Source organism: Rattus rattus, chromosome 16 (genome assembly GCF_011064425.1).
Source record: "Rattus rattus isolate New Zealand chromosome 16, Rrattus_CSIRO_v1, whole genome shotgun sequence".
Classification (NCBI taxonomy): Eukaryota; Metazoa; Chordata; class Mammalia; order Rodentia; family Muridae; genus Rattus; species Rattus rattus.
The window spans coordinates 36,131,268-36,145,081 of record NC_046169.1 but is presented as its reverse complement, the minus strand read 5'-3'; the positions used below and the strand labels follow the sequence as shown (position 1 = coordinate 36,145,081).

The following is a 13,814-nucleotide window of genomic DNA, read 5'->3' as shown; positions in this document are numbered from 1 at the left end:
GGAATCCAGAGGGTCTGCATGGAGCCTATATGGCATCTCGCATGCAGTGTCTGTCTTGTCTGTAGTAAGTACAGTCATCTGCTGTGATGGAGGAGGGGTGGAAATATCCTTGGGAGGTCAGGCAACGTGGTGGGAAAGCGAGGTGACACCTTAGGCTTGTCTAAAAGGAACCCACCTGTCCTCTCTGCTCCTGGATACCTGCTGATGACTGTGTCTGAAAGGGAAACTTTAATTTGATGTCTCCTAAGAGCTTTAGGCTTTAGGATAGATGAGAGACTACCTGTGAGATAGTGCCTCAGGGCTTCATTGGGGGCAAGCTGGCTCCTCTCAGTATTCCCACCAAGAAGCTGAGAATGATAATAATAACTATTTCTTAGAGTCGCTAAGATTCAAAGGAAATAGTGTATGGAGAATGTGTAGTACGGCGAGTGGTGAATGACTCTTTGAGTACTTGGTAATGAGGAGTAAGTTCAGGGTGTTGCTTTTGACAATGATGAGGACAAAGACGATGACAATGATGATGATATTGATGACGATGAATATAGGCCATTATTCTAAGCACATTTTCGGTGCATGAAGTTAACATGGATACTGTTGGTAAAACCATTGCTACTTTCTCTTGGATCACCCAGGGTGGAACTGGAGGAGTCGCACTTGGCAGCCTCTCTCCCGAGTTATCACCTGGGTTGCCAAGGGTCACATTTGCGGTTGCTGCCTCCCGGCATCTCATGTACTGCCCTCTACAGGGCCTGGAGTTTTTCAGACCACTGGGGCATCTCATTTGTCCATCTGCTTCTTCCTCCACTCATCTACCCAGTCATCCATCTGTCCTTCCATCCCTCCATCCATCTATCTGTCCATCTACCAGTTTACACATCCATTTGTTATCCATCCACCTATATGTACATTCATCTACTCCATTAGTCCATCATCCATCCATACACCCATCCATCCATCATCCATTCACTCATCCATCCATCCACTCATCCATCTATCCATCATCCATCTACCCATTCATACATCCATCCATCTACTCATCCATCCATCTACTCATCCATCATCTACATATCCATCCATCCATCATCCATCCATCCATCCATCCACTCATCCATCTATCCATCATCCATCTACCCATTCATACATCCATCTACTCATCCATCCATCTACATATCCATCCATCCATCCATTCATCCATCCATCCATTTGTTCATCCATCATCCATTCCATCCCCATCCACATCCATCCATCTACTCATCCATCCATCCATCTCCATCCATCATCCATCCATCCATCATCCATCCATCCATCCATCATCCATCTCCATCATCCATCCATTCATACATCCATCTACTCATCCATCCATCCATATCCATCCATCCATCCATCCATCCCATTTGTTCATCCATCATCCATCATCCATCTACCCATTCATCTATCTACTTATCCATCCATCCATCCATCCACTCATCCACCCAGCATCCATCTCTCCTTCCATCCCTCCATCCATCTATCTGTCCATCTAGCAGTTTATACATCCATTTGTTATCCATCCACCTATATGTATATCCATCTACTCCATTAGTCCATTACCCATCTATCCATCCACTCATCTAGCTACTCATCCAACCACCCATCCACCCATCCCCCATCTACCCATCTATAATCCATCCACCCACCTACCCACCCATCCATCCATTCATTCATTCACTCATCCATCCATCCATCTACATATCCATCCATCCATCCATCCATCCATCCACTTATCCACCTATCCATCATCCATCTACCCATTCATACATACATACATCTACTCATCCATCCATCTACATATCCATCCATCCATCCATCCATCCATCCATCCATCCATCCATCCATCCATTTGTTCATCTATCTATCCACCCATTCATCTATCCATTCATTCATCCACCCACCCACCCATCCATCCATCCACTCATCCACCCACCTACCCATCCATCCACTCCACCCCACCCATTCATCTGTCTGTCTACCAAGCCATCCATCCATCTCCCCTTTCCTCTGTCTTTCAGGTTAAAGTGCCACAATAAATGCACCAAAGAAGCCCCGCCCTGTCACCTCCTGATCATCCACCGAGGAGGTAAGTATTTAACACTTGTTACCCTGAGGTGGGCTCTGGAACTCGGGCATCCAAGGTACCCTTCCCCGCCAGCATGATTCCAGATAACTCCTGATCCCTGGATGCTTGCCCACTCGATTTCTCTCCTCCTAAAGCCTCTTCCTCCCTGCATGTTCCTTACCTATTCTGACTCCTGCCATCACTACGTCTTCCTTTTCTACCGGTCCTTCTAATCTTCCTTTTCTACCGGTCCTTCTAATCTTCCTTTTCTACCGGTCCTTCTAATCTTCCTTTTCTACCAGTCCTTCTAATCTTTTCATACCTGCTGCTCCCCTCCTTGTCTCTGATCCTAATTTCCTCCCCCTTCTTCCTTTCCACTCCATTGCTTTTCCTCCATATTCAAAAAGGAGCTCAGGGCCTTTCCGTGGTGTGATCCAGGCTCACTCTGTTGATCTTGCAGAAGTAGCCTTGGGGAGGAGACTGGCTTGGGGCCAGAGTTGTTTCAGGCCATCTGTGTTTCCCCTATTCTGGGGTCTTGGGAGTGTCTTGGTAACGTGACCAAGCTGGGAGCTTTTTGCAGTGCACAACTAGACCCATTCAGCTGGGAGGAAAAAAGTTGCTCTCTACCACGGGACGTGGTAGGAGACAATAGCTCTTTACAAAACCTCATAGCCCCTCTTGCAAAATAACTCCCTAATTCCTTGTCCTGTGGATTCATTACTCCCAGACCCCATGATCCATCCCCGGGGGCGATCTCTTGAGTCTGTGCTGTGGGATAAGAAGCTATTGGCCACAGCTGATTATTTGACTTGAGGATCTTGAGAATGAGCTAAAAACACAGGTTCCGTCCCTGAGTCTCGGCAGCCACACCTCGGGCTCAGGAGCTCCATGTGGCTGCTACGTTGTGTGATAACAGAAACGGGCCAATTCCATCTCTGCAGAGACCTCTCCTGATGATGCTGCTCCCTCTTGTGAGATCAGAACTCTGCTCCTACGATGCTGGTCAGTGTAAATGGCCAGATGTTGCAGCCTGAAGAGCTCAGGCCATGAGCTTCCTGATGCCCTCCCTCTTTCTCTGGGGACAGATGATTGATAAGCATCAATGGTGTGGGGTTTTTGTTTGTTTGTTTGTTTGTTTGTTTTTGGTTTTGTTTTTTACAACCTCTCATTTATGGCCCAATTCTGTACCTGGCTCCTTCATTCTCCTCGCCCTTTAGGCTCTCCCAGACTAAACCACATGATGTAGACCTTCCAGCCACCCCTGAAAGGAAGTAAATGTCAGACATTTTGTTTGGAAATTTCTCTAAAGGCTCCTTCTCTTGCCCCTTGTCCTGTCATCGTGTCTGTGGTGGCCATCTATGTGTGTCTCTTTTCATTTAAGAAGCTTGCTTGCCATTTTGTTCTCTCTCCTCTCTCTCCTTTCCTCCCTCTCTCCCCTCCTTCTTTCCTTCTCTCCTTCTATCCCTCTCTCCCCCATCTCTACTCCCTTCCTCCCCCACCCCGACTCTCTCTCCCTACAATGTTTCTATTAATCCTTTGAGCATCCCAGACAATGTGTTCTGAGCACACTCACCTCCCTCACCTCCTTCCATCACCAGCCTCCCATCCCCCTACCCCCCAACCTGGCTTTGAGATCTTTCTTCTACCCCCTGCCCCCACTGAGTCACCCAGCCAGCCTTGCCATCAGAGCCTGCCCTGGTGTGAGGCCAGTCTACCAGAGGGGTCACATCATTAAAGAAATGAAACTTCTCCCTGGGGTTTCAAGGGAAGCCCGTTCTTCTCTTTTGGGCATTGAACCTATACCCCTCTTTACTCTGCCTAACCCTAGTGTGGCCATGCATGTGAGTGTGAACCAGACCCTTCCTGGCCCTGCCCCAGAGATGCTGGATCAGTACCTGCCTTTTGGAATCAGATCTGGTGTGTGTGTGTATGGGGGGGGGGTTGGGGTTCCTATGCATATCACAAGCACTGTTCATGACCAAGAGTTGTACCACCTCACACACTGATGAGGGCCAAGCAAACATCCCAAATGAGAGAAGCTGGGTAAACAGAGCCTGGCTCACTAGAAACTCCAGGCAGGTACTGCTCAGAGAGGGTGAGCACCGACCGTGTCCAGGCAGGCTGATTTATGTCACCTACGTTTGTGACCGTTCAAGTAGAAGCCTGTGAAGTTTTAGGTGCCTTAGACTTTCTGGGACTTCCTGGCCAGCTGTCAGCCACAGCACCATCCCCAGCTTGCAGGGAGCCTCTGACCCGCCAGAGAGCAAGCTTAAGACACAGGCTTTAACAAGGCTGGACCGCCCTTCTGCATCCTCCTATCTCCCCTGGCATGGCTCAGCTCAGACTTGGCCTGGGAATACAAACCCAGCTTAAGAATGAACCTAAGAGAAGCTTCAGGCAAGAAGTGAGTTTCCCCCTACAGCAGGCTCTGAGCTGTCAGAAGCCGTGGGTTTTTGATGTTTTCCCCATGCTGGGTCTCCATGAACAGAGAAAGAAGGGAGTACTGTTTGGCTCTCTCCTCTCCTGCCTCTTCCTACCCTACAACCTTAACACACCTGGCACTGCTATTTTGAAACCTAAGCTCACACAGCTCCTGAGCCCTGGTCTGTGAGTCCGAGGTCAGCATCACTGGGGAATTTGCCTCCCAAGGAATGCAGCCCCATAGTGGGTGCTTTGAAGGTTAACTCCCTCCAGGAAGTTGAGACCCAGGTTGTAGGAGGGTGAGCCTCCCCGAGAGTCTGGTATTTGGAGAAGGCCTCCTTCCTCCCACCCGCCTTCAAGGCCAAGCTCCCTGGGCCCCAGGAGGGCTGGTGTCTTGCAAGTAAATCAAAGAGAACTTTCCTGAAGATGTCCACTGGCTTCTTGCGGCTTCCCCCACCTCCCTGTTGGTGGGAAGTTGAAAATAGAGTCCGTTTCCATGGTAACGGCAGCTCAGGCTAAGCAGAGAAATTAAATCCCTGGGTCAGAGCAAAGCTTTAATTCCACATTGCGCCCCCCTCCACCCCGGCCCCCCAACAAAACACACAACTAACTAGGAGAGGTGCTAGGCAGGCAAATCTGAACTTGAGAGTCCTCGCTACTGTCGCACGCTGTGCTCCTCATGAGTGACAGAAATAACAGAGGCAGGCACTTGAGGATGGAGTCCTGCCCCACAGGACTGTGTGCCCAGCTCTGGCTCTGGCTGTGATCCCCAGGGGAGATGGCTTGGAGGAGCTGAGCCATTACTGTCATGATCCATAGTTATTTGGGACAAGTGCGGTCCAGTGTGTGGCCGTTTTCTTACTCTTGATAAACTCCATACATCACAAAAGACATCCAACACATCATTAGAAGTGTGGGGGACAGCTGTCCATCATGGCCCTAATTACAGGCCTCTAGGAATCAGGGGCCTTTCGCATTTTCGCATTGCAAGCGGAGTCCAAGGCTGATGTGAGAGGTGTCAAGATGCACACGGCACAGTAGCACCCGTGTGGGAGAACAAAAAAAAGAAGCAAAGGAGAGTAGCTTCCTATTCCATTGTCCAAGAACGCGTGTGAGGGGAGGTAATCAAAAGTCGGAAAAAATATGCATATGCTGATTGGGGTAGCTGGCTCAGTTGGTAAATTAGTCTGTGCCGTTCTGCCACACATGCTGTAGACCTGGGCGTAGAGCCCCAGAAGTCATGCCAAAATGCCAGGGTGACAGACACACCTATTACCCCAGTGCTGGGGGTGGGAGTCCAGGTGGGCGGATCCCTGGAGTTCATTGGCCAGCTAGCATAGTCCAAACTATGAGCTCCAGGTTGAGTGGCAGAACCCATTTCAAACAGTCAAGGGAGGGCTGGAGAGATGGCTCTTCTAGAGGTCCTGAGTTCAAATCCCAGCAACCACATGGTGGCTTACAACTATCTGTAATGGGATCCGATGCCCTCTTCTGCTGTGTCTGAGGACAGAGACAGTATACTCACATACATAAAATAAATGCATGAATCTTAATAAAAATAAGGGAGAGTGAGATCAAGGGAAGACCTAGGGGTGATCCTCCCAGGGCATCACACCCACACCTACATGCACATCCACACTCACACCCACATGTACACGCACACCCACACACCCACACACCCATGTGACACATCTAAAGTAACAAGTACTTATGTTAGTATACCTTGCATGAACCCTCCCCCCACACACATACACACATAACACATTTACACTAAGAAGTACATACTAGTGTACCTTGCATGAACATACACACACATGCTATGCACACCCATTTGACACATCTAGAGTAATAAGTACCTATCTTAGTATATATACACCTTGCATGAACCTACACACACACACACACACACACGCACACACACACACACACGCACACACACACACACACACACACGCTATGCACATGATACAAAGTGTGAAAACCACAGAGCACACTCGGAATGTTTGTCACGATGATTCATGGCTAACATTTCTAGTGTCACTGGTAGGTTTCAAAGTGGGACCTGAGTGGCTCTGCCCTGACATGGTCAAAGCCAATGTGATACTTAGACTCTCTCTGCTGTTTTCACCCTACGGACCCAGCAAGGTTAGTGCGAACGGAGTCCGTCCCCTGTGACATCAACAACCCTGTCCGGAAGCCTGCCCGATATTCCGATCTCCACATCAGCCAGACGCTCCCTAAAACCAACAAAATCAACAAGGTAAGGTGTGGCTTTTATGGGGCGAGGGGTAGCAGGGAGTAGGGGGGTAGGGGGTGGGGGAAGACAGTCATGGCTGGGCCAGATGGTGGGTAGCGGGAAGGGGGAGAGGCTAGAGATGGGGCGCTCACACTTCTGGGCTCTCCTGGCTCTGGGTGGCTTATGCAGAGTGAAGCTTGCAGGGCGGAGGGACGCCATCCTGTGATGGGTTGAAGAGATACTCGGGGCAGAATTCATCTGGTTTAGAAGCAGGCCTCTGGCAATAAGACAGGATGAATGGGGGGAGGACAGAGTGCTGGGAGGGGGAGAGGCAACAGAAGGGAGATTCTGTGGTACTCCAGACCCTGGCTTCTCTGACTGGGATGTTTCCCCATCTGCCAGAGCAGCTGTGTACATGGTGGTGGGCTTTCCGAACATCTGTTGAACTAAAGGGTGGTGATCTTCTTAGCTTCTGGTGGGGAATTAGATGGATGGGTAGCTATCCCTGGGGGTCCTAAGCAACAGCTGGATCAGAGTCTTCCCTCTGGCATACGGCCAGCAGGCAGCTCTCTGTACATCTTTCTCTCTGGCGTGATCCGTCTATGTCGCCTTGGGCGTATCGATGGGCCGTGCTGAAATTGGTCCAGGAACGATTTCACCCCACGCTAGAAGCCAATTTTGCATATATCAGGAGGTGGTTTCTCAGGCCCTCGAAGCCTCCGTTTATTGTGTTGAAGGTGAATAAAGTGTGGTGTCAACTTAGAGATGGGGGAGTCTACAGATCTGGAAGCAGATACCAGATGAGCATCTTGGTGACAGTTGACCTTGCCCTCGGCGAAGTGTGGCCTTGCTTCCCTGCCTTGACCGTTGAGAGGAAGTCTCCCTCACCATCCCCTCTCCTTCCAGGAGCCAGAGCCTGTCTCAGCCGGTGTCACTCAAAGGGTATCATTCTGCCTAAAACCCACCTACTGGTTTTCTGCTGGCTTCCAGAAGCAAATGGAATTTGTGTATCTATTTTCCCACTTCTTGTGCATGCGTGTACACGGCTTCGCATATTCGTGGTGGCTCGTGTGTGGGTGCATGTGTATACGTGTGTTGAGTGTGCATGTGGAGGTCAGAGGTTGATGTCCGGAACATCCCTGTGGGCTCTTGGCCCTCACTGAAGGAGGGCCTCATAATTACATCCAGAGTTTGGCACTAGGGCTACTTCTGCTTCGCCCACGGCTATTGGGCACTGTTTTTAATTGTTTGTCCTTGGAGCAGTCACCTCTGGCTCCTTGTCACATCAGCCTAGCATTTGGAAGAACCTGTATTCTGGGGTCAGGGCGAACTGGCCACCAGCCTCGATGGCTGGGGGACTGTAGTCAAGTGGCTTGCTCTCTCTGGGCTGAAGTTTGAAGTTTTCCTCTTTGTAAAATGGGCACATTTCCAGCCGTGTACTGCTATACAACAAACCACCCCCAGATCCGCAGTGTGTCAGACCCACTGTTTTGTTATGCTTACAGTCTTCGCAGGCTAGAGGCTAGGAGGTGGGACAGAGAACCATGGGGCTGTGTGTGTGTATGTATGCATGCATGCATGTGTGAGACTTTGCTTTTACCGTAGGATATCCGGAGGCTCTGTTGGGAAACCCCTTATAACTGGTGGCTAGTGACATCCAGAACCAGGCTGACTTCGCCCACCCTCCACTTCCCTGTGACTCAAGCCACACCCACACTGTCCATTGCTACTTTTACGCTGCGGCAACGGCAAGGTCGATGAGTCACAAGAAGGCCCATGCAGCCGGAAACCCCTAATGTTTACCACCGATTGCTTCACAGTTCTCCAGGCTTCTTCTCTCTCATGTCCGGTGCCTGGGTTGGGAGGGGTTCAAGGCAGCCCAAAGGACCACCTGTTGTCTGGACTTCCTCCCCATATGGCTGCTTCATGGTATCTGTGCTTCTTTCTTGGCCGCTCTTGGGACCTTGACCGTGTTATTTCCACAGTTCTTTCCTAGGGAGGCAACCACACATTGTGGGACTTGAGGTTAGGCGAGGTAGACTCCGGTCATCACCGAGAAGAGGTTCTGGGTCGCTGCCTGATGACGCTCACAGTGGCCGATAACACCAGCTCTGGAGGGCGGCATTAAATAAACGGAGGCAGCATTAAATAACGTTTGAAAACGGCTCTGCACCTCCTGGTGCAGAGTGATGTTCAGGGGACTGTAATGCATGTTGTCTTTGATCTCAGGGCTTCCAGCAAAACATCAAGCCAGGGCCCCTTTACTTTGGTTGTTTTGGGGAGTCTCAAGGCCAAGTCTAAGGGGATGAATTTGGCTAGTGTTCAAAAGGCTCTGGTTTCCATCTATGGCTCTGCTGAGAGGAGGGAAGGAAGGAAGGAAGGAAGGAAGGAAGGAAGGAAGGAAGGAAGGAAGGAAGGAAGAAAAGGAAGGAAGGAAGGAAGGAAGGAAAGAAGGAAGGAAGGAAGGAAGGAGGGAAGCTACTAAAAGAGGACCCTCCCCATGGGGACAGCTGATGGGGGCTTAGTTAGTGTGCCCCTCCAAAAGTGACCATTCCTATCTTAAAACCCATCTTTTCTTCTGTGACACTGTCAGGGTCCAGGCGCTCAAAGCCACTCAGAGACCCTTCTGTCTGGCATCACCAGTGCTGGAGCCTCTTCTTGATGTCAGATGGGACAAAAACACAGGGCAGCCTGACGAGCCACAGAGACATTGTTTTCCTTGTCTGCCAGGAGGGGCCACTCAGGAACGGACAGAGATTGGCCTCCGTGCAGACAGCGGCTTTGCCACGGAGGTGGACAGGCGCTCTTGTCGGGCTGGGCTATTTTTTGCCTCGCTCTTGTCTTACTGGCTTCATGCAGATTCTCGTTGTCAGGCATGATGTGGTTAGGGAACAGATTTCTCAGCCAATTTGCTCTGAAGAGTTCCTGCTCCCCCCCCCCTTTTTTTTTTTTGGCTTGGTCTCCCGTCTGGCCTGATCCATCCCAGTTCACAGAGGCCCTGGTTCCTCACCTGACAGGTTGGCAGAAGGTAGATGTTGGAGTCAGAAAGCTTGAGTTTGTTTGTAGCACAGCTCCTTAATCTGCTGTGTTGCTGTGAGCAGGGCCAGTTCAATGCCTGTTTGCCTTTGTTTTTCCCTCTGTAGAATGGGCAAAGTGATGGGGGCATTGTGGGAGTGATGGGGAGGATGGGATGTGTGGTATGTGTAAAGGATTTAGTCTCAGGAGTGGAGGAGGGTGAAGAGAAAGAGGAGGAGGAGGGAGAGGAAGAGGAAGAAGAGGGAGAAGAGGAGGAGGGGGAGGAGGAAGGAGAAGAAGAGGAGGAGGAGGCAAGAGAGGAGGAGGAAGGGTTGCCAAGAGGCAAGATGGTGACAGAAGGTCACTCTTAGGAGCTGGGTTCTCTGAAAGTAGACCTAGGGGAATGGCCTCAAGTCAGGTGGGCTGCCCAGTGACACCAGGACTTTGCCTTTAAAGATCTAGTGTTTTAATTGTGTGGAAGTGTGTATGTGCATATAAGTGCAGGTGCTGGAGGCGGCCAGAAGAGGGCGCTGGATTCCCTGGAGCTGGAACTACAGCTGCTGTGAGCCTTATGGCTTAGGTGCTGGGAACTAAGTTTGTGTCTCCCAGAAGAGCAGTATGCACACTTCACCACGGAATCATCTATCCAGCCCTAGACACTGTTGTTCTAAAGATATGAAAAGTTGAAGGAGCTAGAACAACCCAAAGTGCTTTCATGAGAAACCAAATTGCACCCAGTCTCAAAACGGAATAACCATCTATGGTAATCATAACCAAAAGGAAAGTCCAGAGGGCAAACAATCCCAGGAGAGGATGCTCACTGTGGCTGACGGCTGAACCGGCATGATGAGACTGAGAGATGATACTGCACCGAGCGAGTGCTGGCTCGGCTGCTGAGAAAACTGCTCATGGTAGGGTGTGAGTAGAAACCAGCTAAGCCACTCCAGAGAGCTACATGTGTGCACACAAACCTCGTTATGAATATTTATAGTAGCTGTATCCTCACACACGCAAAGGAAGCAACCCCAACGAGGAAGTAGCTTAGATGTTCCTCGCTGGGAGATAATTCACAAACTGCATTCAAACAGCAGAGTGTTGCTCAGCGGCCAAAGTCATTACGTTAGTAAAGATGTCTTCTCAAGGTTCTGAAGGAGAACTGCCTCTTCCTGCTCCCGGTGGCTCTTGCAGCCCTTGACTTCTTGTGGCAATCCTCCAGTGTCTGTGTGTCCTCACATTCTCTTTTTGTGTAGTTCCTCTTTCCTGTCTGTCATGAGAATATTCGTCCTTAGAGTCAGGACCCAGTTTGTCTCTCGGTCTTTGTCTCCGTTAACGTCTGCAGTGACCCTCGTTCTAACTGGGATTGGGTCCTAAACTTCAGGGTGACATGTCTTGCGGGAGGGCACGTTAAACCCACTGATCTGCTTTCCGAAGTTCAGCCAGCGAGGCCATTCTGCACACACGTACTTAAGGACTCCATCTTCCCTGGATGGAGCTGGTCTGAGGGCAAGATAGATAATGCAGGACCCAGCTGCATGCCGGGGAAGATGCTGAAGGCTTACTCCCACGCTCTCTCGAGCTGCCAGGCTGTTGATTCTTTAATAAACACTTGGGAGGAAAAGTGTCAGAGTGTGGGGGGGGGCAGTTCTCTGGGCACCTCGGCATGGGGCCCCTCCAGATCAAAGAGTCACAGACTGCACGGCTGGCACCTCCACGGATTTCATTATGTGGGTAACCTCGCCTGCCTTGAGTTCCAACAGCAAGCAGGAATGAGACTCCAGACACTTCCCTCCACATCTGAGTGCAACCCCTCGAAATGGGCTGGCTCAGGTGTTCTGTCCCTGTGTGTATGTGTTGGAGGCCATATACTCGAGGAGGCACAGGTTGACTTTGGGTATATATCCCTGTCACCTGTCACTCTCTATCTCGTTCTTTTAGATAAGGTCTCTCACGGATCTAGGCTAGACTCTGGAAGGATCTAACAATTATAGGAGGGGCTGCCATTGCTGGGGAAGTCGGCTTGGGAGCCCCTTCCTGCCCAGCTCATTCCATCTGCTGAGTCTCTGCTCCCCCACCTGTCCCTGACCCCTGCCCTGTTTTTCTTTCCACAGGACCACATCCCTGTCCCCTACCAGCCAGACTCCAGCAGCAATCCCTCCTCCACGACGTCCTCCACGCCCTCCTCACCGGCACCCCCCCTCCCTCCCAGTGCCACGCCGCCTTCTCCCCTGCACCCCTCCCCGCAGTGCCCGAGACAGAAAAAGAACTTCAACCTGCCAGGTACTTCTTCTGTGCTGTGGAGACAGGTGGATACCATCGGAGGGGAAGAGATAGGGGTGGGTTTTGGGTCATTGCCAAAGCCAGCCAGGAGCGGGGGGGGGGGCGGGTAAGGGAGCCCTTGCCTGAAAGCAATGGATTGATCATCAGAGAGGGTCTGGGAGACTTGTGGATGTGTGTTCAGCAGACATGGGGCCATCGCCGTACGATGGTACATTTCACCTTTTGAGGGAATGTAAAGCAAGAGTCATCACCTCTACCTGTCAAACGAGGAAACTGAGGCACGGGGACTCTAAGAGATGTGCCTTTCGCTTAGCATCGAACTGTTGTCTTTACCTAGCTAAATCACAAGACAGAGAGACACCAGCTCCAGAGTCGGCAGGAGTTCAGTGAGACAAAGTAGTTGGGATTGGTGGCAGGGTGCTGTGCGGAGGACCCTGGGGATGCATGCCAGGGCCAGGTTACTTCTCAAGTCTCAGGTGCCTGTCTGGGCTCAAGTGTGTGAGGTCCTGTGTTCAAGATCCACACCTGCTGGTCCCGCTTCAGCTGCATGACCTCTGGTTTGGGTCTCTCAGCTCACGCCCTAAGCAAATGGCGGAAGGGCTGCTTGTGAGAGACCTGGTGACGCCATTGTCGTTAAACCTGAGGAAGGGTCTCTGTCTGCCTTGAAGTGGATCAGACCCAAGACTCTTGCTGCCTCCTCCAGGGCCCCCATAGGGCCCAAGAAGGCTCTGCTAACTGGGCCTCCGCCATTACGGTACCCCAGAAATGGTCGGTGAGGTTGCCATCGGGGTCCTTACTGTACAAGTGTGAGAACTTGAGTTAATAATGTTTAAGAAAGGAAAAACTGGCACAGTGACCAATGCTTGGAATCCCAGCACCGGGGAGCTGGAGACTCATAGAATCTCACAGGCATCCAGCCCAGCCAAATTGTTGAGGGATGGATAAAGTGACACCACCTCATAAAACAAGGTGGGAGGAACCTTGGGGATGGCCCCTAAGATTGGCCTCTGGCTGCTACAAGCATGTGCACACACCAGACACACACGCCCTCACACCCACGTGTACTTGCACGCGCACAAATACCGTTGGAGTCACCCTCTGGAGGAAGCTAGTTTGCTGGCTGAAGTTTCAAATGGACTCAGCAATGCCACTTCTAGGAATCTCTATTCAGACACTCGCACCAAGAACACCAGGATCTGTGTATAAGGACCTTAGTCACTGCAACATTGGAGAACGGAAATCGTGTCAAGTACCCATCCAGAGAAAGGCTGAACGCGCTGCAAGGACGCTCTGCTGCCGTTCGAAGGGGCTCAGTGCTCTACAGAGATTTCCCAGAATGCAAAGGCGTTCGTCGTGGGTTTTTAGGTGGAAAGAATATGATTTACAAAGTAATTGGTAGACTAGCATTGTTCACTGTGAATTCTTTTTGCACATTTGTGCATCGAAAATATAAAACCAGCCAGTACTTCATGGCTGTTGCTAGTGAGCACAGAGGGGTTTTGACTTCCTTGCTTGCAGTGTTGGGGATTGAACCTGGGGCCTTTGTGCGTGAGGCAGGACTGTGTGACTTGTAAAGGAAGCTTCAGCGTGGTTCTCCTCCTGAGGGGCTGCACCATTTGGTATCCCCAGTGGCACAGAAACACTCACTGAGATAAGCTCTCAGTACGTGGCCCAAAGTTAGCTCAAAAGCACTATCCCCCTGCCTCTGCTTCTGGAGCGGTGAGGTTAGTGTGCACCACTATGCCTGGCTGGCGGAGGGCTGGGCTTTTG

The 13,814-nt window shown here is 50.9% G+C and overlaps 1 protein-coding gene across 1 annotated transcript in view; it reads left to right on the top strand.

Annotated features, from left to right (window-relative positions):
- Positions 1–13,814, top strand: part of Ksr2 (kinase suppressor of ras 2) — a 362,348-nt gene that overhangs the window by 274,764 nt on the left and 73,770 nt on the right. Inside the window, exons 8-10 of the mRNA XM_032886286.1 lie at positions 2,049–2,116; positions 6,652–6,776; positions 11,876–12,044. Of these exons, the coding sequence (XP_032742177.1) occupies positions 2,049–2,116; positions 6,652–6,776; positions 11,876–12,044 (362 nt within the window). The remainder of the gene's footprint in view (positions 1–2,048; positions 2,117–6,651; positions 6,777–11,875; positions 12,045–13,814) is intronic.